The sequence below is a fragment of the Mobula birostris genome, chromosome 11, assembly GCF_030028105.1.
Source record: "Mobula birostris isolate sMobBir1 chromosome 11, sMobBir1.hap1, whole genome shotgun sequence".
NCBI classification, from domain to species: Eukaryota; Metazoa; Chordata; class Chondrichthyes; order Myliobatiformes; family Myliobatidae; genus Mobula; species Mobula birostris.
In genome coordinates, this window is record NC_092380.1 from 51,621,396 (window position 1) to 51,646,297 (window position 24,902).

General features: G+C 40.3%; 1 protein-coding gene across 5 annotated transcripts in view; it reads left to right on the forward strand.

Annotated features, from left to right (window-relative positions):
* The window catches only part of dgkza (diacylglycerol kinase, zeta a), a 480,046-nt gene that overhangs the window by 436,831 nt on the left and 18,313 nt on the right, over positions 1–24,902 (forward strand). For all 5 annotated transcript variants that reach the window (XM_072272235.1, XM_072272236.1, XM_072272233.1 and 2 more), the window contains 4 exons: positions 14,391–14,434; positions 20,946–21,066; positions 21,786–21,822; positions 24,073–24,172. In XM_072272235.1, coding sequence (XP_072128336.1) covers positions 14,391–14,434; positions 20,946–21,066; positions 21,786–21,822; positions 24,073–24,172 — 302 coding nt within the window. The remainder of the gene's footprint in view (positions 1–14,390; positions 14,435–20,945; positions 21,067–21,785; positions 21,823–24,072; positions 24,173–24,902) is intronic.

Genomic DNA, 24,902 nt, shown 5'->3' on the forward strand with positions numbered 1-24,902 from the left:
CCCCTATTTAACAGATACGATATCATTTTTCACCAGGGGGCTGCGCACGCGCGGCGCACTGCCATCTTCTCTTCCCGCCTTCTATATATTGAATAGATAAAAATTCATGCAAAAACAGAGATAATATATATTAAAAAAGTGAGGTAGTGTTCACGGGTTCAATATTCATTTAGGAATCGGACAGCAGAAGGGAAGAAGCTGTTCCTGAATCGCTGAGTGTGTGCCTTCAGGCTTCTGTACCTCCTACCTGATGGTAACAGAGAGAAAAAGGCATGCCCTGGGTGCTGGGGTCCTTAATAATGGACACTGCTTTTCTGAGATGACGACGACTACTACTACCACTATTACTACTACCACTACTACTGCTACTACTACTACGTCGACTCAGGCCTGGGAGCTGGCGTCGGGCAAACGACTTTTCTGAGACACCGCTCCTTAAAGATGTCCTGGGTGCTTTATAGGCTTGTACCCAAGACAGAGCTGACTAGATTTACAACCCTCTGCAGCTTCTTTCGGTCCTGTGCAGTAGCCCCCACCCCCCTCCATACCAGACAGTGATGCAGCCTGTCAGAATGCTTTCCACAGTATATCTATAGAAGTTTTTGAGTGTTTTGTTGACATACCAAATCTCTTTAAACTCCTAATGAAGTATAACCGCTGTCTTGACTTCTTTATAACCTCATCGATATGTTGCGACCAGGTTAAGTCCTCCGAGATCTTGACACCCAGAAACTTGAAACTGCTCACACTCTCCACTTCTGATCCCTCTATGAGGATTGGTATGTGTTTTTTTGTCTTACCCTTCCTGAAGAAGGTGTTTGAAAATGTTATGTAATTCAAAGGAAGCATTGTAGATACTTTGTTACTGTCAAATTGTCCTGCTGTTACATTTGATCTTTAGCATTTAAAAATGTCACGTAATATTGGATTGAGCAGGCCTCTTCTTCGAAGAGTGTCTCAATATAATGTTTGTTACTTGTTTTTTACTGAATAAAACAGTTAATAAAACCATAAGATATAGGAGCAGAAGTAGGCCATTTGGCCCATCGAGTCTGCTCCGCCATTCAATCATGGGCTGATCCAGTTCTTCCAGCCATCCTCACTCCCCTGCCTTCTCCCATACTCTTTGATGTCCTGGTTAACCAAGAACCTATCCATCTATCTATATCTGCTAGCTTTAGTGTCTCTCCAGTGGCTTTGTTCACAAAATCTATTCATCTCTGATGTGAAACTTCAGTTTGCATTTGTGTAGGTTTTTCTCTCTCTCTCTCATATATATATATATACATACATACATACATATATACACACACACACACACAGAGTTTTTGCAGGTTAATTGGCCACTTTAAATTGCTTCCATTTTTTAACTGAGCTGTAGAAAATAGGGGAATTGAAGGGAATGTACAGAGATTAAGATGAGGCCAGTGGAGGATCAGTGTAAATGGTCATTGCGGAGTAGAAGGCAGAAGGGATTCTTTCCATGGTTCATGACTCTATACCTCTAATTGTGAGCATTATACAAGTACGATTATCCATCTTTTTTTAAAGGATGTTAACATGTACCGTCAAAGCCTGATGAACATCATTGGGTGGAGGGAGGAAACCCATGTTGTCCCAGGGAGAACTTCTTGCTAAATTAGGCGGCAATTCTTTGCATATTGTGTTAGGGCAAAGGGACTTCCAGAAAAGGTGATAGAAGCACTGAAACGATGCAGTGGAATAATCTGTGAAAGGGAGCCACTTGCATTAAAGCAAGAATAATTTATAAAACCTTCCAAGAAGGTACCTCATACCATGAGGCCAGTGATGCTGCTGATGCTGAATAGAAATACCAGCTAAGGAACTAACGCTTGGAAAAGTAGCCTAGATCCTCAACCTGGGTTATCCAGGAGCCACTGATCCATCTCAGTCTCTTCAGTCACTCACTGCAGAAACACGTTAGATGTTCTGAATGTTTTTGTTGATATCGAAGGACTTTGAACAGCAAAACAAAATGTGAGCTCAAACTTTTCATTCTACTTCCACATATAAGACACAGGACAGTCAGATAAGCCCATTTAGAACTTAATTCGGAGTTTCGGGGATTTTTTTCTGAAAATGTACCAAGTGCCATACGTTATGTACTTCATGTAGAAATATATAAAAAGAAAGCAAAATGCCACTCAGTATATTTGGAGTAATTAATGCAAAAAATCAATTTGCTTTTGGTGTCAACAGCCTGAACAATTTAAATTACAGATTTTTATAAAAGGATATACAGTGGTATGCAGAAGTTTGGGCACCCCTGGTCAAAATTTCTGTTACTGTGAATAGCTAAGCAAGTAAAAGATGAACTGATTTCCAAAAGGCATAAAGTTAAAGATGACACATTTCTTTAATATTTTAAGCAAGAAAACACTTTTTATTTCCATCTTTTACAGTTTCAAAATAACAAAAAAGGAAAAGGGCCTGAAGCAAAAGTTTTGGCACCCTGCATGGCAATACTTAGTAACACCCCCTTTGGCAAGTATAACAGCTTGTAAGCGCCTTTTGTAGCCAGCTAAGAGTCTTCCAATTCTTGTTTGGGGGATTTTCGCCCATTCTTCCTTGCAAAAGGCTTCTAGTTCTGTGAGATTCTTGGGTCGTCTTGCATGCACTGCTCCTTTGAGGTCCATCCACAGATTCTCAATGATGTTTAGGTCGGGGGACTGTGAGGGCAATGGCAAAACCTTCAGCTTGCGCCTCTTGAGGTAGTCCACTGTGGATTTTGAGGTGTGTTTAGGATCATTATCCTGTTGTAGAAGACATCCTCTTTTCATCTTTGGCTTTTTTACAGACGGTGTGATGTTTGGTTCCAGAATTTCCTAGTATTTAATTGAATTCATTCTTCCCTCTACCAGTGAAATGTTCCCTGTGCCACTGGCTACAACACAAGCCAAAGCATGATCGATCCACCCTCCTGCTTAACAGTTGGAGAGGGGTTCTTTTCATGAAATTCTGCATCCTTTTTTCTCCAAACATACCTTTCCTCATTGCAGCCAAAAAGTTCTATTCAAAAGGTTCAAAGGAACATCTGAACAAGCCTGCTGCATTTTGGAAACGAGTCCTGTGGACTGATGAAGTTAAAATACCATCCAGCTGGACTTTTCCAATCCAAATGACATCCCGATGACTCTGCTGTACACCCTTGTCAGCTTGATGTCATCCATGTACAGGAGGTGGCTGATGGTCACTCCACTCTTGAACCTGTACCCATTCCCACTCTTTGAGATGATCTGGCTAAGGGGGTTCAAGCCTATGCAGAGCAGCTGTGGGGTTAGGGTATCACCCTGGTATATTCCATATCTGATGGTCACTTGTGCTATTGGCTTCTAGCATTGTCCTCCAACGGCCCATTGAGTTCTTGATGAAGGTCCTTAGTGTCTTTTTGACCTTGTGCAGGGAAAGGTATTCCAGGATCCATGTGTGGGGCATTTGAGTCATCTGCTTTCAGGTAGTCGATCCAGGCTCTGCTTAGATTAGTTTGCCTGGTCTTGGAGTTTCACATTACTGCTTTGTCTACCAGTAGTTGGTGCTTGGAGCCTCTGGTTCTAATACCAATTCCCCTCTGAGCAGGGCTCAGGGATTTACACACGATCCTTCAACTTGGTGGCTGTGATGTCTGATAGGAGCTTCCATGTTGGTGACAGGCAGGTTTGGTGGTGTTGCTGCTTTTTGAGGATCCTTCATTATGAGTAATGTCGTTCCTTGAGTTAGCCAGTCAGGGTGGGACCCTGCTTCAAGCTGCTGGTTCATTTGAGTTGTCAGATGTGTCTGTAATGCTGTTAGTTTCTTCAGCAGGCCTTGGTGATGTCCAGTTCTTTGTGCTTGCTTCCACTGTTGTGATGATGGCTGGTTCTTCCTCTGGGAAATTGCAGAGGCTTGCTTATAGGACTTTCAGCCATTGGGCACTGGTGTTATGTGATGCTTCTTTCTCCCATATACTCTCCAGGTACTCCTCAGATGCTGTTTTGGTTGGTTCAGGTATTGGCATGTTGTTGCTCTGGAACTGTGCAAATACTTTTCCTGGCTCTTTGGAGAAGAGTGCATTTATTCGCTTGGCGTCTGCACCCTTAGTGTACCACTGTAATCTGGTAGCCAGAGCTGTTAACAGTTGCTTGGTAGTTTCCAGGACTTTGGCTATGGTCATACCTCTGTACTTCCTTAGTAGCCGAGATGAGTCTTTTGTCTTCCCACCTTTAGGCAACTCAGTTAGTCTGCTGAGCTCCACCCTTGTGGTTTTCATCTTGGCTTCCAGTCATTGTTTCCAGTGGGGGTTATCACAGTACTCTCCACTGCATTTCATTTTGTAGCCCAGCATCTCTAGGATTGCTGCTGCCGGTGTATTTATCAGGTTATTGGTGTCAGTTATGTTGGAGGTTGCAGTTGTGGGTAGTGTTTCATTGGCCGCTTCTAGCATGCTGTCTGATGGAATTTTATCACCTAGTCTGGGGAGCCTAGTTTGTTGATTGACAGATGCCAGTTTAGCCATTATCTTCTCTCTGATTGTAGCAGCCAGCGTCGATATGCTCCGAGGTGAGGTTCAAACTTGCATTTCCCGTGCACAAGGTGATGCTAGTACCTTTGTGCCATCTGTGAGTTGTGGAGGTGGGGTTTGAAATCGTATTTCCCAGTCGTGGGGTTCTGCGGTGATGTTGCAGCGTGTTGCATCCAATTCCAGATGTGATAGCAGTTCTTTTGTTGACAACGTTTGATCGCTGGGTAACCAGTTGTTTTTCCGTGAATGTAGACAACAGTCTTCATTGTTGCCAGAGACGCCACGTGTGCTTGATATATCCTCTTTCATGTGGGTTGCTGTTGAAGTAGCATTCTGTTAATTCCACATTGTACAGTCTCGTCCATTTATAGTTTGTTCTGGGTAGCCAGATGGGCCAGGTTCCACAACCATTGACATAGACCTTGTTAATCCAGGGGACATCCGAGATGGCATGACTTTTCTTGTTCTTGTCACTCTCCTCCGGAACCACCTCCAGAACCCAAACCTCCGAGCCCCCTACCCCCACCCCCCTGTGCCACAGAGTACAGAGTTCGAAAGGTTCCCAGTGTGCCACCTGTGGAATGATTAACAATGAGGCTACGAGCAATCACAGTGAGAGGCTCAAGAGAAATTTAAATATGACCATTTTTGGAAGGAAATTAAACACTCATCTGCATTAGTATGTATAGGCACATATTCAACATGTATAGTTATATTGGCTAAAGTCTACTCCCCTTCCACCTGGTGAATGTCTGCATTTATAAAGTAAACCAGACTGCAACTTCCAACCCCCACAGAAATCATGTAATTATATTATTCAATTATTCTCTGTCCCTCCTTTAGACTAGGGTTTCTCCAAGTGATTTAACATGAAAACACATGGAAATCTTAAAAGTTGCAACATTTATCAAGTAGATAACTGTTAAAGAAACCATAAAATGTTAGTCTTTGTATAATCAACTATAAATTAATCTTTAGCATCATGATGAATTTTAATTATTACAGATATTCTTTCTCCTACTGAATTTTATTTTATAATTAGAGATTTGTTTATCAAAAATGTATTTTTTCATCTCTTATCTTTCCTCAGTCCCATAGTAGTTATGTTTCCTGTGATTTTGCATTGAGGTGAATGTTCTACTTCATCCTCTATGATTCAGAAATTGTGTTTCACTGGGGATTCTGGAGATGTGTTGTTGATTCCTTCTGGTGGCAAGTCTTATGTTCTTACTAAAGGATGAGAAATGGATTCCGGGTTATCGCAAGGCACCATATACAAGTCTCAAGGCAGCTATAAATTTTTTGAATGACGAGTGTAATTCTTTCAGCAATTATTGTAAAATCAGGTGAATAGATCATAGAAATGACAATTGAAATTTATGTCATTTTCACTCTGGTGGTGTTTATTGTGGAAAGTCACTTTTTTTTTGTGAGTATACTTGTCAGATCTGTTTTTTTTTAACTGAAACTGAATATTAATATAAAGCTACCTGGGTTTCAAATTATTACTGTTCAAGTTGGCCGGTAGATTGAGAGGATTAAGAAATATACTATGAGTAACAAATTTCCATTTCTTGCGAGTAGACCTGCACCAGTCTGTGATAAGTTTCCTGCAAATATTTAATCTTTTATTACCTTCACAAATCATTGGTTCCCCTTTAAGCTCATCACAGAAATTTTGACGTGGTAATTGAGCATAAAACACCATTTTAAAAATGTTTCTACAATTCTAAATAACCTGCACTGTCTAGAATATGAATAATTTATATATCTTCATTCTAAATCCTATTTTAGTCACAGATGCTTAAAATTGTACATTTTAAACTGTTTTGTGTTTTGTCTATTTCTCTCTCTTTACCCATTTTTTCTTTCCCACTCTTTATTTTCGTTTCTGCAAAAGATTTGACTCTAATCATCATTCCTTCAAATTTCACACTCTGCAAGAAGCTTTTTGGAGTTGAAAGGTGCAGCAAATAGGTAATATCGGGCACATAAGATGTCCTGGCTGTAAAAGATTTAACCCATTTATTATGTTTCCATTAATCTTTCTCACTCTGATTTGCCACCTGCTTGCCTGCTACCCACTAAAGATGTTCATGTGCCTGAGGAGCATCCTTCCAACTTATGGTGGTGAACAGAAAATGCAGTTACATAAAATCGGACCATTTAAAGAAATTTGAGACCTGAACCTGTCAAAGAATTAAAATTGAGAATGAAAAAAGAAGAGAAGAAAACCAACCCATATTGTTTTAGGAACAAAAACATCCCATATTGTTCTCCCTTAGAGAATATAATTAAAATCAATGGGTTGCTTTAAAATTTGGGAATTGATAATTGTTTCATCTCAAATATTTCTATTTCAGAATAGCTAATTAAAATCATTCAACTTCAGTTATATATATAAAAAAATGCACTGCTTTATTGATCAGAAGACGGAGAACTGCATAATTAATGTAAAGATATATAGAAATGAACAAAGAACCAACACTGTGGTAAAGGACCAACATCCTCTACTTCACAGACACTGTTTCACAGGGATAAAACACAATTGTGTGTTTTGGGAGTTTAGAAAAATCATTTCACTGCCAAGCTTTCAACAAGCGAGGGATATCTAACATCCTGAGGCTTTTGTACCCTTGAGTAGAATTTTAAAATCTTATTATGTTTATTTTTTGTAGAAACTTTCCCTTTCAAGTTCACAGCTTCTGGCAGTAATGCTTTGTAATCAGTAATTTTTGGCATATGGCTTCAACTCTTGACATCTGTGATATTTATTTATAATCTCCTCTCCAGGATTTGAAGCATTAGGCCAGAATTAGAACAGTGTCAACAGATAAGAAGCAAATGTTCACTTCGATAACAGTACTTGTGCCTTTATGCAGATGTAAAGAAGATTTAAGTAAAAAGATCTCACAGGAAGCAATTCTCAGTATCTGCTGATCATGAGCCAAATGTGCTTTAGAGGCATTTTATGGACTTTTTCCAAAAATTTGTATTTATTTTCTGTTGGTGCTGACTATGCTAACTCACAGCACCACCAACATACTCCTTTGACTTAATGTACAGCACAGGATAGCACACAAGTGAGTCAGTGTTTAACTCAGACAAATACAGGACTCCATGCATTCTTCATTTCATAGGTCACAGGACTGAGTTCATTGTTCATGTCCTGAAGCAGCCAGGTGCAAGCAATTACTAGTCACATTTAAGCCCCATTGGTTGAGCTTGCCATGGCAGAACTTACCCTGCCAATTAGCTCAAGGCTCAGGCGCTTTGCCCCTTATTTTAGAAAAGTTACTCTGTGTAATTCAAAATCAGGTGAATGTTGAGGCCCAAGTTCAGGTGTACAATCTTTTCATGGATTACACTACTGCTGAGCCTTACACAGAATGCTCAGATTTCTGTTAAATTTTTACATGGTCGGTATTTTTAGTGGTGTTCCAAGAGTTGTGTGTGAGAAGACGATGGAGCTTTCTAACCTGGGGCATGGAATACGTTTGTTTTAAACTGAAATGTATACAGTGTACTGAGGCAGGAAAGGGTATGGAGAAACCTTCAACAGCTTGTACCTCTGTTAACACCTACTAGCTCTCACTCAGTAAATAAATCCAAATTATAGGGTACATTTACAGCAAAAAGTTACAATAGTATCCTGTGTATTGAGTAACTTCCAGGACACAAATCCTAAATATAGTTTCCATTTTTTGTATTTATTTTTGTAACATATATTTTTATGTCTTTGCATTATGCTGTTGCAACAAAACAAGAAATTTCATATTATATATCAGTGCTAATAAATCTGATTCTGATACTTTTTCAGAGTCATAGAAAAGTACTTCACAGAAACAGGCCCTTCAGCCCATCTAGTCCATGCCAAGCTACTGCCTGGTCCCATCGACCTGCACCAGGACCATAGCTCTCCATGCCGCTACCATCCATGTACCTATCCAAACCTCTCTTAAACGTTGAAATCGACCTCACATGCACCACTTGGGCTGGCAGCTCATTCCACACTCTCACAACCCTCTGTGGGAAGAGGTTTCCCCTCAGGTTCTCCTTAAACTTCTCAAGTTTCACCTTTAACCCATGACCTTTCACAAAGAATCAGAAATTCATTGAATTCATTGAACTAGTGTATAAATGAATATCATAAGACACTTCAGATGCTGGAATCTAAAGTGAAAAACTAAAAACTAAATTTATCAGCCCAACATTTTGTCTTTGATTTGCATATTAGTATTTGAAACGTTAGAATGCGTCAAAGGGCTCAGCAGTCAATACAATACAGGTGTCCCCCGCTTTTCAAACGTTTGCTTTACGAAACCTCACTGTTACGAAAGACATACATTAGTACCCTATTTTCGCTTTCAGAAGGTGTTTTCACTGTTACGAAAAAAAAGCAGCGCACGATAAAAGGCCCCGAGCAACCGCTCTCCCCCGGATTCGGAACGGCATTGCTTTAACACGTGCCTGTGAGCAGCCGTTAGCAAGATGAGTTCTATGGTATCGGAAAAGCCTGAAAGAGCTCATAAGGGTGTTACACTTATGGTAAAACTAGACATAATTAAGCGTTTTGATCGTGGTGAACGAAGTAAGGACAATGTGAGTTTGGCTTGTTGAAGCTGACGAACATGATGTTGAAGAGGTTTTGGCATCCCATCACCAAGAACTGACAGATGAAGAGCTGATGCAATTGGAAGAAAAAAGGATAACAATCGAAACCGAATGAGTAATGATAAAACAACACACATCAAAGTTGCTGGGTAACGCAGCAGGCCAAGCAGCATCTGTAGGAAGAGGTGCAGTCGACGTTTCAGGCCGAGACCCTTCGTCAGGACTAACTGAAGGAAGAGTGAGTAAGGGATTTGAAAGTTGGAGGGGGAGGGGGAGATCCAAAATGATAGGAGAAGACAGGAGGGGGAGGGATAGAGCCAAGAGCTGGACAGGTGATAGGCAAAAGGGGATACGAGAGGATCATGGGACAGGAGGTCCAGGAAGAAAAACAAGGGGGGGGGGGGACCCAGAGGATGGGCAAGAGGTATATTCAGAGGGACAGAGGGAGAAAAAGGAGAGTGAGAGAAAGAATGTGTGCATAAAAATGAGTAACAGATGGGGTACGAGGGGGAGGTGGGGCCTTAGCGGAAGTTAGAGAAATGAAAAGTAATGATAAAGTACGACTTTAATTTTGAAAGGATACGTTGGTTTAGGAGATATTTGCAGGATGGTTTGAGTCCTTATTAAAGAACTGTGTGATAGAAAAATGCGCGAGGCTCAGCAGTCAAGCAAGGCCTTCCACATCAGCCACAGCAGACGGCGAACTTCGACATCGAGGCGGCCAGTCATAGGAGAAGATGAGCTGACTGCTCTAATGGAAACAGATGACGAGATGACACCCCAGTGTCCCACCACCCCAACCCCCGGGCCACAGACAGATACCGATTCGCGGAGAATGCAGCAGTAGCCGGGAGGCACACAGCACATCTTTAAGAAAAAAGCCGAAATAAACATGCTAATTAATTAGGTGCCACCCAACACGTAATTGTCGGCCCATATCAGAGACGACGTAATCAGAAATCGGCATTGATCTGGGCCAACAATTACGTGTCGGGCGGCACCTAATTAATTGCATGTTTATTTTGGCTTTCTTCTTAAAGATGTGCTGTGTACCTCCCGGCTACCGCTGCACCCTTGCATGCTTCGTGGCAATGAATCGCTCGGCACCCTGGAGGATGGGGGCCACTGCACCACCCAAACTCCGACTCAGTCTAACACACCATCATCAGTGTGCTCTGCGCTGTCTTCCCAATTCCAGTAAGTGATACTACACTGTACATACATTATTTCTACTTATATAGGCTGTGTATTTTTACGTGTTATTTGGTATGATTTGGCAGCTTCATAGCTTAAAGGTTACTGGAAAGCGCTTGCGCTGTGTTTTTGCCAACAGCGCTTGCGTGAGATTTTCTGCCGACGGCACTTGCGTGAGATTTTCGCTACGGAGAACAGTTCAGTAATGATTGTGGAAAAGTATTTCTACTTTATATAGGCTGTGTATTTATGATATCATTCCTGCTTTTACTGTATGTTACTGTTATTTTAGGTTTTATGTGTTATTTGGCATGATTTGGTAGGTTATTTTTGGGTCTGCGAACGCTCACAAAATTTTCCCACATAAATGGTAATTGCTTCTTCGCTTTACAACATTTCGGCTTACAAACCGTTTCATAGGAACGCTCCCACTTCGGATGGCGGGGGAAACCTGTACTTGTGTATAATTTATTATTATACTGTAGAAAACTTGCTATCTAATATACAGCAATCCCACACATTGCTGCTTAGGTACTCTCTGTTAGTACTCCAGTGGCTGAAATACAATGTCTCCTTCCTTTCATAAAAGCTTAATAATAATAGATCCTATCTATTTCTTTCCTGCATCTAAAGAAATCATCTCATCACTAATGCTACTTCATTGCATTTGATGGAAAAGTGCTATGAATTTGCCACCAAGTTTCCCTACAAGGCAGCAATGACTGCATTCTAAATTAATACACTGACTTTTAAGGACTTTGGAACATTCTGATTTCATAGATGATGATATGTGTGAAATGCAGCCATTAGAACACTGGTTAAGAGAAATTACTGTATTTCCATCTTCTTTTTCCACACTGGCTTGCTTCCTGCTATGGAGCAATTCGTAAACAGTGTGTCTTTGGCATACTGAAAGTGACATACGTATCTTGCTGCGTCTAAATCTCTCTTCGATAAACAAGAACTTGCTATTGATTTAGCTGCAAGGAATTGTGTTGTGATTTTGAAAGCAGGTTTCAATTATCTGGATTTCTTTTTCCACCTAGCAAATTGAGTGGGTTCTGAACTGAAAGCCATATATTCAGGATTGAGGTTAAACAAGGTCTCACCAGAAGATAGCATTGTCTTTACATATTTTTTGAAGTTAATGCTCTGTTATTTAAAGTTCAAATTAAATTTTATTATCAAAGTACATATATTCAGCATATACAACCCAAGATTAATTTTTGTGGGCATACTCAGCAAATCTACAGAATAGTAACTGTAACAAGATCACTTAAAGAGCTATCAAAGTGCAGAAGACAATAAATTATACAAAGGAGGTTTACAAGGACGATTCCAGGAATGAAGGGCTTAACATATGAGGAGCCTGTTCTCACTGGTATTTAAAAGAATGCAGGGGAATCTCATTGAAACCTACCAAATGTTGAAAGGACTAGATAGGGTGGATGTGGAGAGGATGTTTCCTATGGTGAGGGTATCCAGAACTCAAGGGCACAGCCTCAAAATTGAGGGGTGACCCTTTAGAACAGAGGTGAGGAGGAATTTTTTTAGCCAGAGAGTAGTGAATCTGTGGAAGGCTCTGCCACAGAGTGCGGTGGAGGCCAAGTCCGTGAGTATATTTAAGGCAGAAGTTGATTGTTTACTGATCGGTCAGGCCATCAGAAGGATATGACGAGAAGGTAGGTGTATGGAATTGAGTGGAATCCGAGACCAGCCATGATGGAATGACAGAGCAGACTCAATGGGCTGAATGGCCTAATTCTGCTCCTATGTCTTATGGTCTTAAATGCAAATATAAATAAATAACAATACATTATGAAAACATCTGATAAAAAGTACTTGAAGTGAGATCATTGGTTGTAGGAACATTTCAATGATGGGACAAATGAGTGTAGTTATCACCTTTTGTTCAAGAGCTTGATGGTTAAGGGGTAGTAACTATTCTTGAGCCTGCTGGTGCAAATGCTTGGGCTTTTGTACCTGCTACTTGTTGGCAGCAACGACAAAAGAGATGACTTGGGTGGTGGCGATCTCTGATGATGGATGCTGTTTTCCTATGGCAGTGACATTGTTATAAAATTACAGCTACATGTTTCTATAAGCCCAGGAACAAGTCTAACACTGTAATACCGTATGTCACTGTTTATGATGAGGTGTTACAAGTCCTAGCAATAAACTGTGCCTGTGTTACAACAGTGCCAATAATTCAAAGTACTATAAATTGCTTTGAGATTTTCTGTGGGAATGAGAAGTTCTATATAAATGCAGGCATCTCTTTTTTCAGTGTAGGTTTATTACAGCCCATAAATTGCCAATAAGATGTGTCTAGCATATTGCAATCCATAACACGGTATAACATATCTGAGTCTATGTTAAATTCTTGTTCCACAAAAATAGAATGACTTGAAGTGCGTAACAGCAGTGCAGGATACATCAGTTGATGTTTCAATGAATATCATTCATACCACTATTAACTTGGTCTTTTAAAACAGGATATTGCAATAGCCTCAGAAATATAAGTTACAAAACTCACCTGTTCTAGTCTGATTCTGTTAATGTCATCTAAGTCCTTCATGGTGTGCATTGATTTGTAACAACCAATATTATAGCTGTGAGTATCATCAAATACATTCGTTATATGGCTCTGTTTGAAAAATCTACAAAACGTTAAGTTATGTCAAAAACTAAAAAAGAACTTGGATGTTTGAAATGAAAATGTTAGAATACTCAGCAGGACAAGGCAGTATCTGTGGAGAAAGAAACAGTTAATGATTCATGTTGCCTTAGCATCTGATGAAAGGTCATTGAAATAAGATATTAACTTTGTTTCTCTCTTCCCAGATACCTCTTAAACGGCATTTGTAATAACGTTTTCTTTCATGGATAACCCATGTCTGGCATTTGCAGTTTTTTTTGTCTTTGTGATTATTTAATGTTCTGCATATTTTTCATAACCTGCTGAGTACCTTCAGTATTTCTGTATGTTGCCTGTGTACATTAAGCAATCTGTGATCTATTGCACACTTATGTTCATCTTATTTATATTATTAAGTCAGAATATGCATAAAATGTATGTTCTTTAACACTGTGCCTATATCATAAACCTCTCCCTTTTACATGGTACGTTTTAATGTCCTTGCATATTTCCCCCTTGGAATTTCACATACTTATTGGCTATTCAAGTTCTTCGCTCTGTATTCCACTCTGCCCCCTCTCTAATCCTTGTCCTTCATTTCCTAAGCCTTCTCTCAATCTCTCCAACCTCACTTCAAGTTCAATTTCAAATGTATCATCTTCTGACAATACATATTATACAACCGACTTCCTCCAGACCATGGAGCACTCACAAAACACGTATCACACACAGCACGCAAAACAAATTATTACCATAAATAAGTTAATAAAATATAATTCAAAATGCATGCAGTGTGCAGCACAGGTAAACAGTACAGTAAACAACTCACTCTCTAGTGATGAGACCTCATTGGTGGCAGTGTATTCATTAGTCTCACAGCCTAATGTCACTTCTTAACCAACTGACACTGATCCCATCCTGAGATTCTTTTTAAACTTCTCTTCCACTGACAATTCTTTCCTGCTCTCCTTCACCCCACCCATTTCTACTGCCGTCTTTGTTCCACTTTATGACACCTTGTGTTGTGAGAGCACTGCAGTGCCACACTAACAAAACACTCTAATCTGCAAAAATCAGTAGTTCAACATCTTGTGTATTCAAATAATAGAAAATATGTCTGTTCAAGGAATAGCAAATAGCACAGGGCACTTGGAGACCAGAATATATAAAGGGGGGCCTCAGATTCCCCTGATCTTCCCCCACTGCCCCCAGAACACAATAGAAACCTTTTAGAAAGGTAAGGGAATGGACTGAGTAACTGATGAGAGAACATTTCTCCCATTTTTACAGAGTATGGCAGGAGATCAGTAGAACCTCAGCAGCACTTTGGGGTGATATTTTTGTGAATGATCTGCTTGTAGTAGTTTTTTCCTCATCTTACAAAAGTGGCCTTGTTTAAATGATGATGTCTGTTTGTTTTTGTAGATGAGAACCTTCTTCATGCAGTGAAGAACAACGACCTACAGCAGGTGAGCCACAAACTCCACAGAGAGCCCGTCGTGTTTAATAAAGAACAAAGCATAAGTGATATTTAACCACCTTAATGTAATGTCTGACCTGAATAATAGCCAGTGCTATCAGGGTTTCTGATCAATTATACGGCATTTAGCTTATGTATTACTTAAGAAGTTAGCCCTGACGAAGGGTCTCGGCCTGAAACGTCGACTGCACCTCTTCCTACAGATGCTGCCTGGCCTGCTGCGTTCACCAGCAACTTTGATGTGTGTTGTATGTATTACTTCCCTTGGCCTCAAAGATGTAGCTCCATTGCAACATAGTGAAGGATCTCAAGTTGCCAAATCAGATAAACTTTGCAGCCATTCAAGGACGCATTTTACAGGGCCTTTTCGGGGAAGGAATTCCAAACTGAAGGTACAGTTGGGCAAAGGAGATGTCGGATGTGCAGGAGAGCAGAAATGGAAGTATCAGAATAAGGTTTAATATCACTAATGTAAGTCATAAAATTTGTTTTTGCAGCAGCAATACAATGCAGTGGGTAATAATAGAAAAAAAAACTGAATTAAGTTTTCATGTTTTATTGTTCTACAACATTGAATCACAGTGGATTTATTTTGGCTTTTTTTTACACATCAACAGAAAATGACTCTTTCACGTCAAAGTGAAAATAGACCTCGACAAGGTGATCTAAATTAATTACAAATATAATACTCAAAATAATTGATTGCATAAGTATTCACTCCCTTTAATATGACACACCAAATTATCACTGATGCAGCCAATTGGTTTTAGAAGTCACGTAATTTGTTAAATGGAGATCTGATTTTGGAGACCTATGTACAGTCAAGGGGTTTCAATTGATTGTAGTAAAAATACACCTGTATCTGGAAGGTCCAACTGCTGGTGGGTCAGTATCCTGGCAAAAACTACACCATGAAGACAAAAGGACACTCCAAGCAACTCTGCAAAAAAGTTATTGAAAAGCACAAGTCAGGATTCAAGAAAATTTCCAAGTCACTGAATATCCCTTGGAGTACAGTTAAGTCAATCATCAAGAATGGAAAGAATATGGCAGAGCTGCAAATCTGCCCAGAGTAGGCATCCTCAAAAATTGAGTGATCATGCCAGAAGGGGACTAGTGAAGGAAGCCACCAAAAGACCTATGGCAGCTCCGGAGGAGTTACAATCTTCAGTGGCTGAGATGGGGGTGACTACATATACAACCACTGTTGCTTCGCCAGTTGCAGCTTTATAAGAGAGTGGCAAAGAGTTAGCTACTGTTGAAAAAAACTCACATGAAATCTCAGCTAGAGTTTGCCAGAAGGCATGTGGAAGACTCTGAAGTCAGCTGGAAGAAGGTTCTATACTCTGATGAAACCAAAATTGAGCTTTTTGGCCATTAGATTAAACTCCATGTTTGGTGTAAGCCAAACACAGTACATCATCAAAAACACACCATCCCAACCATGAAGCATGTTGGTGTCTACATCACGCTGTGGGGATGCTTCACTGCAGCAGGCCCTGGAAGGCTTGTGAAGGTAGCGGGTAAAATTAATGCAGCAAAATACAGGGAACTCCTGGAGGAACACCTGATGCAGTCTGCAAGAGAACTTTGACTTGGGAGAAGATTTGTTTTCTAGCAGGACAATAACCCCAAGCAAAAGCCAAAGCTACACAGGCTGGTGTAAAAACAACAAAGTTAATGTCTTGGAGTGGCCAAGTCAGAGTCCAGACCTCAATGCAATTGAGAATTTGTGGCTGGACTTGAAAACGCTGTTCACTCCTGATCTCCATGCAATCTGACAGAGCTTGACCAGTGTCCAGATATGCAAAGCTGATAGAGACCTATCCACACAGACTCAAGGCTGTAATTGCTGCCAAAGGTGCATCTACTAAATACTGACTTTGAAGGGGGTGAATACTTATGCAATCTATTAATCCGTGTCTTATATTTGTAATTAATGTGGATTACTTTGTAGAGATCTGGTTTTACTTTGATACAAAAGAGTCTTTTTCTGTTGCTCTGTGAATACTTTTTAAAGGCACTGTATGTTAAATAGTTAAGTTAAATAAATAGTGCAAAAATAGAAATAAAAAAACAGTGAGGTGGTGTCCATAGGTTCACTGTCCATTCAGAAATCAGATGGCAGAGGAGAAGAAGCTGCTCCTAAATCGTTGAGTGTGTGCCTCCAGGCTCCTGTACTTCCTTTCTGATAATAGCAATGAGAATAAGGCACGACCTGGGTGATGGTGGTCCTTAATAAAGGACGTCATGTTTTTGAGGCGTCACTGGATACTGTGGAGGCTAGTGCCCACGATGGAGCTGACTAAGTTTACTACTCTCTGCATAAGATTATAGTGCTGTAGCAGTTTACAGAGATAGGTTTAGACATGTCTGTCAGAACACTGCTTGAACATCCAAATGAAATTCTAAGCTAGCGTAATTTACTGCTGAGGTTTGTTGCAGCTTCATATGAACATATCTGTTTGAGCTCCTGCAATTGCTTTTGGTTTATTTTGCTTCTCTGATTTCATCCTCAACTAATGTCAGGGGCAAGTTTTACGTTAATTATCCACCAAATGTAATAGTTGAAAACTTCTTTTTGTGGGAACATACATAAAAGCAATGTATTATTTCCTTTAAAGTATAAGGGCAAGAAAAAGTAATTTATTGTCAGAAATGCATTTTCCTTCAGACATACACAATTTGTATTACTCTCTGGCCTTGTGAAATTCTCAAGGGAAGAGTTTCATTGTAAATAACATTTAGAAGAAAATTCCAGAATCTCCTTGAGTGGTAACTGACTCTCAAGGAATCTTAGAACCAGCTCTTAAATACGCTTACTTTTGTTGCACAATTATTACTGTTACTTATGTCCTCATTTTCAACCTTTTCTTTATAATGTGATAATTATAACAACGATGATTTCTTACAGCACATTTATAAGAAAAAGATACCAGAGGTTTGTTAATGAACAGTTCACAGTATCAAAGCACAGCATTTAGCCCATCTGGCTTATGCTACCACTCCTATTCTTCAAAAAAATGTCCATATGACTTATTTTAATTGTTTCTATTTATGTGGATTGAAAAAAATTTACAAAGACAGAAGGGTGAATTACCTGGAGTATTGAGTGCAGTTTTGGTCTCCAAATTTGAGGAAGGACATTCTTGCTATTGAGGGAGTGCAGCGTAGGTTCACAAAGTTAATTCCCGGGATGGCGGGACTGTCATATGTTGAAAGATTGGAGCGACTGGGCTTGTATACACTGGAATTTAGAAGGATGAGAGGGGATCTGATTGAAACATATAAGATTATTAAGGGATTGGACACACCGGAGGCAAGCAGCATGTTCCCGCTGATGGGTGAGTCCAGAACCAGAGGCCACAGTTTAAGAATAAGGGGTAGGCCATTTAGAACAGAGTTGAGGAAAAACTTTTTCATCCAGAGAGTGGTGGATATGTGGAATGCTCTGCCCCAGAAGGCAGTGGAGGCCAAGTCTCTGGAAAGAGATGGATAGAGCTCTTAAAGATAGCGGAATCAAAGGTTATGGGGATAAGGCAGGAACTGGTTACTGATTGTGGATGATCAGCCATGATCACAGTGAATGGCGGTGCTGGCTTGAAGGGCTGAATGGCCTACTCCTGCACCTATTGTCTTCTGAGCTGGTCAGGAAATATGGGGAATATGTATCCATTTGGGAAAAAGAAAGGAGCTGAAGGAGAGAAAGTCTGGCTCAAGATTTTAGAGTTTGAAAGGTTATCTTGTAACAGTATTTCAAATGAAGTATAAGAGCCAGATGCTATGTTGCAGCCTTACAGAACATTGGCTAGAGTGTACTTGGAGTATTATGTACAGGTCTGCATACCTCATTAAAGGGAGGATGTGGTAGCAGTGGAGAGAGTGCAGAGGAGATTCACCCAGATGTTGCCTGGAATGGAGAGCTGTAGTTATAACAATAGATATGCAGGGCTGGATTTATTCCCACTGGAGTGTTGGAGATGAAGGGATGACCATATAAAGTTATGGCATGATTAGGGTAGAAATCTGACACTTTTTCTCCAGAACAGGGTAATCTAGAACTAGAGGGCACAGATTTAAGCAGAGAGGAGAAGTTGAGAGGTGGTCTGAGAGGTAAGCTTTCACATAGAACATAGTGGTTCTCTGGAACAAACCTGAGGTGCTAGAGGAAAATAAAATTGCACATTTAAAAGACATTTGGACAGGTATCTGGATACAAATGGCATGGGCAGATATGGGCCTAATGCAAGCAAATGAGATTAGCATAGACAGGGATCAGGGTTGGCACGGTAAAGGTGAGTTGAAATGGTCGGTTTCTGCACTGTATGTTTCTATGATTCTAGAAATAGTAAACATGAGTAAACAGATAGAAGGGAAATTTGGGACTAGAGGTGGGAAACAGCTGTAGAGTGGATTTCTGGAAGGCCTTGGTGGTAAAAACTCTGGAATTAATTTCTTTGTGAAGGTGACTTCCTTAAGAAGTAAACTTCTGTAAGCTTCTGAAGAGAGACACAGCAAGTAGTGATTAGTCTTCTCTATTCCTCCATTACAACCGTTTTGACTTTTCAAAACTACCCCAGTGACCACAAGGTCCTTTAGTACATCTGGAAGCTTTGAAAGGTAATGTATTGTTTATTTCTTTTGTAAGTTTCTGAGCAGACAGGTTGCATAAATTTATTTTGTTAATGGTTATAAGTGTAAAATGTGTCTCTTATGTTAAGAGATTGTCATGGGGTGAATCTTTACTGGTTTCCAAAGATTACTTCACTGGCATTCCTTCATTTTGTGAAAGAAGTGTAGACATCTATGGTGCCGGATTACATCACACCTGATGTGTGTTTCATAAAGACCGGTGTAATATAGTGACATTTTGCATAGAAGAAGATACTGCCAGAGGCACTGAAATAAATTAACCAGATGAGCTGGATTTAGAAAGTGGTGGTTTGAGATAAGTGTTTGGACCATGTGACTTTTCTCTTCAACACCTTGCTGTTTTTAGTTTTTCTGTAAAATTATGGGATCCAACAAAACTACTGGAATGCAGGCCATCCCTAGGCAAACACAGGTCCTGTTTTTACAGATATCCATAAGTCAATTTAGTCTATAAGCTGGAAAATACTCAGAAATAATTCACTGCAGTAACCATACCTCCACAGTGTTGCACATATGACAGATAAGTAAGAACAATTATTAAATGTTGAGAGAGAGATGAAATGAGTTCTGCTCTTTGTAGAAATGATCGTATGTACTTTGGACTTTTGAATTTAATATTATGGGAACTTGTTCCTGTGTAAAGGTTGTCCATTAGTCAGGTGGCTTGCTTGGCAAAGAATATTGAGGAACTGACAGTCAGTGAGTTAAACTATCTTATTCATTGGCAATACTTCAATTACATTGTATAAGGTCATCCATAGTACATTGTCACTGAGTACGGTATTGTGTGTCTGTCTGCTTCAGTTACTTATCGATAAGGCTAGGCAGTTGGGTGGGGGGAAGGAGGTGTTGGTGGTGAGGGGCAGCAGGAAGTGATGCTGCTACTGACTGAATTTACCACACAATAGTAAGGAGCACAAAGGGTACTGAAATTTTTCAGATCATTAAGCAATATTGTGGCCTCAGTAAGGAACACCACTCACTCACAGTCTGCAATATTTCAGCTACTGCATTGTGTGGTGGAAAATTGCAGAGCACCTGCCTGAAGTGTTTCAAGACGAGCTCTGTGGGTGCATTTCTCAGTGGGAGCCCCTTTTTCAAAGCGTTTTGCAGGCTACCTCGGATCTTCTGGAAGTGTTAAACAGAATAGGAGTTAGAAGAAAAGTAAATTGCTGCAAGCCGGTAGGAAAATCAGAAGCCCTCCTTCAATCCATTCAGGTTCTCAGGATGCCAGGGGTGTGAAGTATTGTGCCAAGCACTGAGAAGCCACATGAATGAAAATAGAAAGGGATGAAGGCTAAGTATAGGTAGCATTATTCTTTGGAACTTGCAGGAAGCACTGAACTAAACCCAAAGACAGGCAGATCGGACACACTGATAGTAATGACAGTTCTGAAATCCCTGGAATCCATTGACAGACGTTGAATTAAACCACTTCCTACTCGTTGACAATATTTGGAAGCTCATTGTATGAAGTCATAGGGCAGGCGTGACTTGATGGATGGCACTCTTGCTTCTAAGTCATAGGATTCTGAGTTCAAATCCTTAAGCCATCTCTTGGAAGAGCTGGCTCCACACCACCTCCAGCCCCAGGTGCATGTAAAAGGTGGAAGGCCACTACTTTACAGAAGAGAATTAGTTTATCCCAAATATCCTGGAATTCTTGTCCTTGGAACAGGTTGGCTGGTTAGCAATAACTGCCAAAGTGATTACACTTATAACCCAATTAATTGGTTGTAAAACACTCTGAGATGTACTGTAGTTGCAAAAGCACTCAGTAAATCCAACATAAACTCCAGTGCATTCTGCAGAATGTCTGACCCAGACTGCATATTTTGTTTTTACAGTTACGAGAGCTGCAGAAATCAGGTGCTAATCTACTGGTGCGCGATTCGTCGGGACAGACCCTCCTGCATCATGCTGTCAGCGAGGGAAACAAAGAGATTGTGAAGTACATCCTAGACAATGGTATGGGGGCTTAACAACTGCAGGGCAAATCTTGTGTGTTGAAATCTATTTTGCTACAGAGACCTCAGTTGTAAAGTGGCCTTCTTCCCTGTTGGAGTCTGTGTAATTCCACCGATAGCTTTTCTTTTTCCCCCTTAAAATCTTACTTAATTCTTCCTTCAGTCAGTTGGCGGAAACACAGGCAATCCATTAACACTCATTAGTTTACAGTACACATGGCACCATACAGCATACTAAACAATTGCTACAGAGAAACACAGGATCTGTTTGATGCAAAAAAAGACCATGATCCATCTAATGCTCCACCTGCCTGTTTGCCATATAATACAAAAAGAAAGTTGTCATGTCTTTCTCAGTCAGTATCTGTCAGTTAATAAACAACAGACCCAGACAAGAAGCTGCACTGGCAAAAAATCTTATAGTAACAAGTTTTTTTTCCATAGAATGCTACACTTATCAAATCTTCTGCCTCAAATTATTCATATATTGTGCACAGAATGTTATTTTCTGTTGGCAATGTTCTCTGAATTGAAGAGTATTCACACTATTTACATACAACTTAATCAAAACCACTGCAGTGAGGTAATGTCATGCTGCATTGCCAGAAGAGTCTCTACAAATGGATGGATCAAGGTGTACAGTGAGCTTTTAAAAATACTTTGGTGATGTTAACCTATTTATCTCTTTCCTTCCCTGTCCCAACCCTATCCCTACACCAGCCTCTCCAGAGATCCTGGACTTAACAGAGACAGAGAAGTAAGTTTTGACCTATTGTTTCCATAAATAATAATCATAAAATTAACTGGCTTACATAGTTGTGATTAGACTTTGAAATCTGAAGTCTTAATCTGAGTTAATAATGGATATTCCTCAATTGCCAAGAGGACTAAGACTTCTCTCATTTCCCCCAGTGTATAAGTGATTAAATCACAGCAGATGATAGGGATATGAGGCTATCAATTTAATCACATGTAAGATTTCAATCTAACTGTTAACTAATGCTATTCTACTCCAGTTAAAAATAGCTCTTATAAGAACCAATGTTCATTAAAAACCTGGTTGTGCAAGGATCTGGGCTGAGTTGCTGCATAATAAGTTTCCACACTGAAGTCTGGTAGAAAAAGGAATCTGTCTCATCAATGCATAATACTGGGCTAAATACTGGTTAACTAATAAATATTGGGGTCCTTTACCCAACCATAAGTAAGTTTTCAGCTGACTATGCCCAAAATCTGAAATTCCCTTCCTTCCTTACACTTCTACTTCCCTAAGACCCTCCTTAAAAGATATTACCTGAACAAGGGTCACCCATCCTAACACCTGCCTATGTGATTTCACATCAAATCTAACTCACAGCTGTGAAGTGCCTTGGGATGTTTTACGATGTTAATTGCATTGTAAACATTCAAGATATACCTGCTTTCAAAATAGTCTCCAAGATACATATGGCATAAGTCACTAAGCTTCTGTCAACTAATTTAGTTGTTGGATGGGTTATATCTCCAGAGGGAATGGAGGGAATAGAATGAAGTTTGGCGAAGTAACTATAGCAACGTGACATAGTCCAAATATAATGAGGGAGGAAATCTCTTACCTTGCAAGTTTTGTAAGTTTTGTAACTCTTGTAAGTTTTTTTTGAATTTGGCTTTTCAGCCAAGTCTTGGTAGCTAAGTATTAGCATTGATCTTCAGTTCAAATTCTTGTCTAAGAAGGATGGTGTTTCTTAGAGGACTACCCCATCTCTAGAGTTCAGGGCTTTTTGCCCGCTGGGACTCTGAACAGTCAGCACTTCATATAAGGTTTTTGCTGTCTGCACCTATGGTGCTGCTCTGCTTTAAGAAGTGCTGGCTGCATTTTATGAGGGTCAGTCAAGGCTGATTTCCCATGCCCCCAGAGCAGGCGTGGAGCCAGTGAATAACACAGACTCTGCAGCTGTACGCCTGCCTCATTATAATGAGCTGGCAACTCCTACTTTACACCACTTGAGGCGTGCAAAGTGCCTGTTTTCAGCCTCAACCTAAGGACTGGGCTACAATTGAAGTAAATGCTGCTGCCTCATTTACGGTACTTCGTTGCCCCAAACTTGGGGTGCTATTGGCAAAAAATACTCTTCCAGTCAGTGCCCACACAATTCAATCCCTTGCTTCCACCCAAGTTGAAACATGCTCCGTCGTCTTGCTGTCTAACCAAAAGAAGGATGTTGAATGTTGTCTTGACATACTGGGATACTAAAACCAGTAGAACAGAGCACCAATCCTTCTGGTCTGTTTCTCTTCACTGCTAAGTTCCTGTTGTAGGAACATGGCAGCCACTGACAGAAGGATGGCAACTCTACTGTGTAACCGTAGTTATGGCTCATGACTAGGAAAAGGAAAGGAGGTTTTAATACCTCCTAAGAAAAAATATCAAAGTACAAAGGTCCCACTTTAATGCTTCAATGTACATCGTGCTTCTGAGAACCTGATCAAAGTGTTAGTCAAAGTTTGTGGGCTTCTTCATATTATAATATTTGTCTAATGAGGCGTAAGGAGATTATTTGGCCTACTGAGCTTTCTGAGCATTCACGTCAGCCCCCAATGTATTTCCCTGTAACATACTCTCTCTCTCCTATCCAACTCCCCAAATATTATTAGTTTGCAGTAGCTATTTAACCTACTAGCAATGTGGGTGGAAGCTTTTGTACTCAGGGAAAGCCACATGATCACAGGCAGAACATGTAAACTGCTCGCAGATCACGCCAGAGGTCAGGTCTGGAGTGTAGAGCGCAGCAGCACTCCCTGCCGCATCGCTGTCCTGTGCCCTCAGGTTGGGCTTATAGCCCAGGACAATCAAGTGATGGGAAAGGAAAAGAAGTTTTTTAACATCTCCAAAGGAAATTTCTTTTTAAAACATAGGAGTCCCAATTTATTTTTACAGTGTGCATTGGTTACTGAAATAATGCAAAGTGCTGTGTTGGGAGCCTTGGGCTGCTACCTATTGTGTTGGATATGTGATTTGTGTTTGCAGTGGAGAGACTGTCCTGCATAAAGCAGCTGCACTCCGACATCGAACCATCTGCCATTTTCTAGTGGAAGCTGGGGCATCCCTAATGAAGACAGATTTACAGGTTTGTATTTCCTTTGTAGCTTTGGTGGCAGTGAGGAAGACATCGCTATTTAGCAATGACTTAACATTTCCTCCTTTACTTGGAGTGAATTCAAAGCAGCTGGTTTAATGACTCAACTGTAGTTCTCAGCCCTGTTGAAATGGAAAAACAATAATACCTAATCCTGACTATGTTCCCATTAATCTTCGATTTATATATTTTGTTTATTCTCTAGACGAGCACAACAGCCATGAGCCAGTGTTTATTATCTGTATCAGTTGACGATTACGTTACTGAATCAGATCAATTACATTGGCAGCATAGTGCAAGATCCCCAATCTTTGTCACAGATGACAGAGAACCTCTTTTGGTTGCACCACAAGCTTCTCATGATTAATACCTGGACCACCATGGTGTGGTTACAACACAGAAGCCCACTTGGTTTTCAAATTAGTTCCAGTTCTGTATAAAGCAATGCAGCTGACTTCAGGAGATTGCCTTTCACCCCCACAACCTCTTCAAATTCCAATCCAATTCCCTACTGAAAATCTATGACTCACTCCTCATCTGCCACTGATTTGGGAAGTTTGCTCACCACTCACCGCTAAGAATGTTTTTCCTTGTGCCACCTTTGGTTCCCTATCAATTATCTATTGGGTTCGTAACCCTTCCAACAATGGGAACAGAATCGCACTGTCTCTTCTGCCTAAACCCTGTGTTATTTTGAACATATCCTCTCAACTTTCTCTGC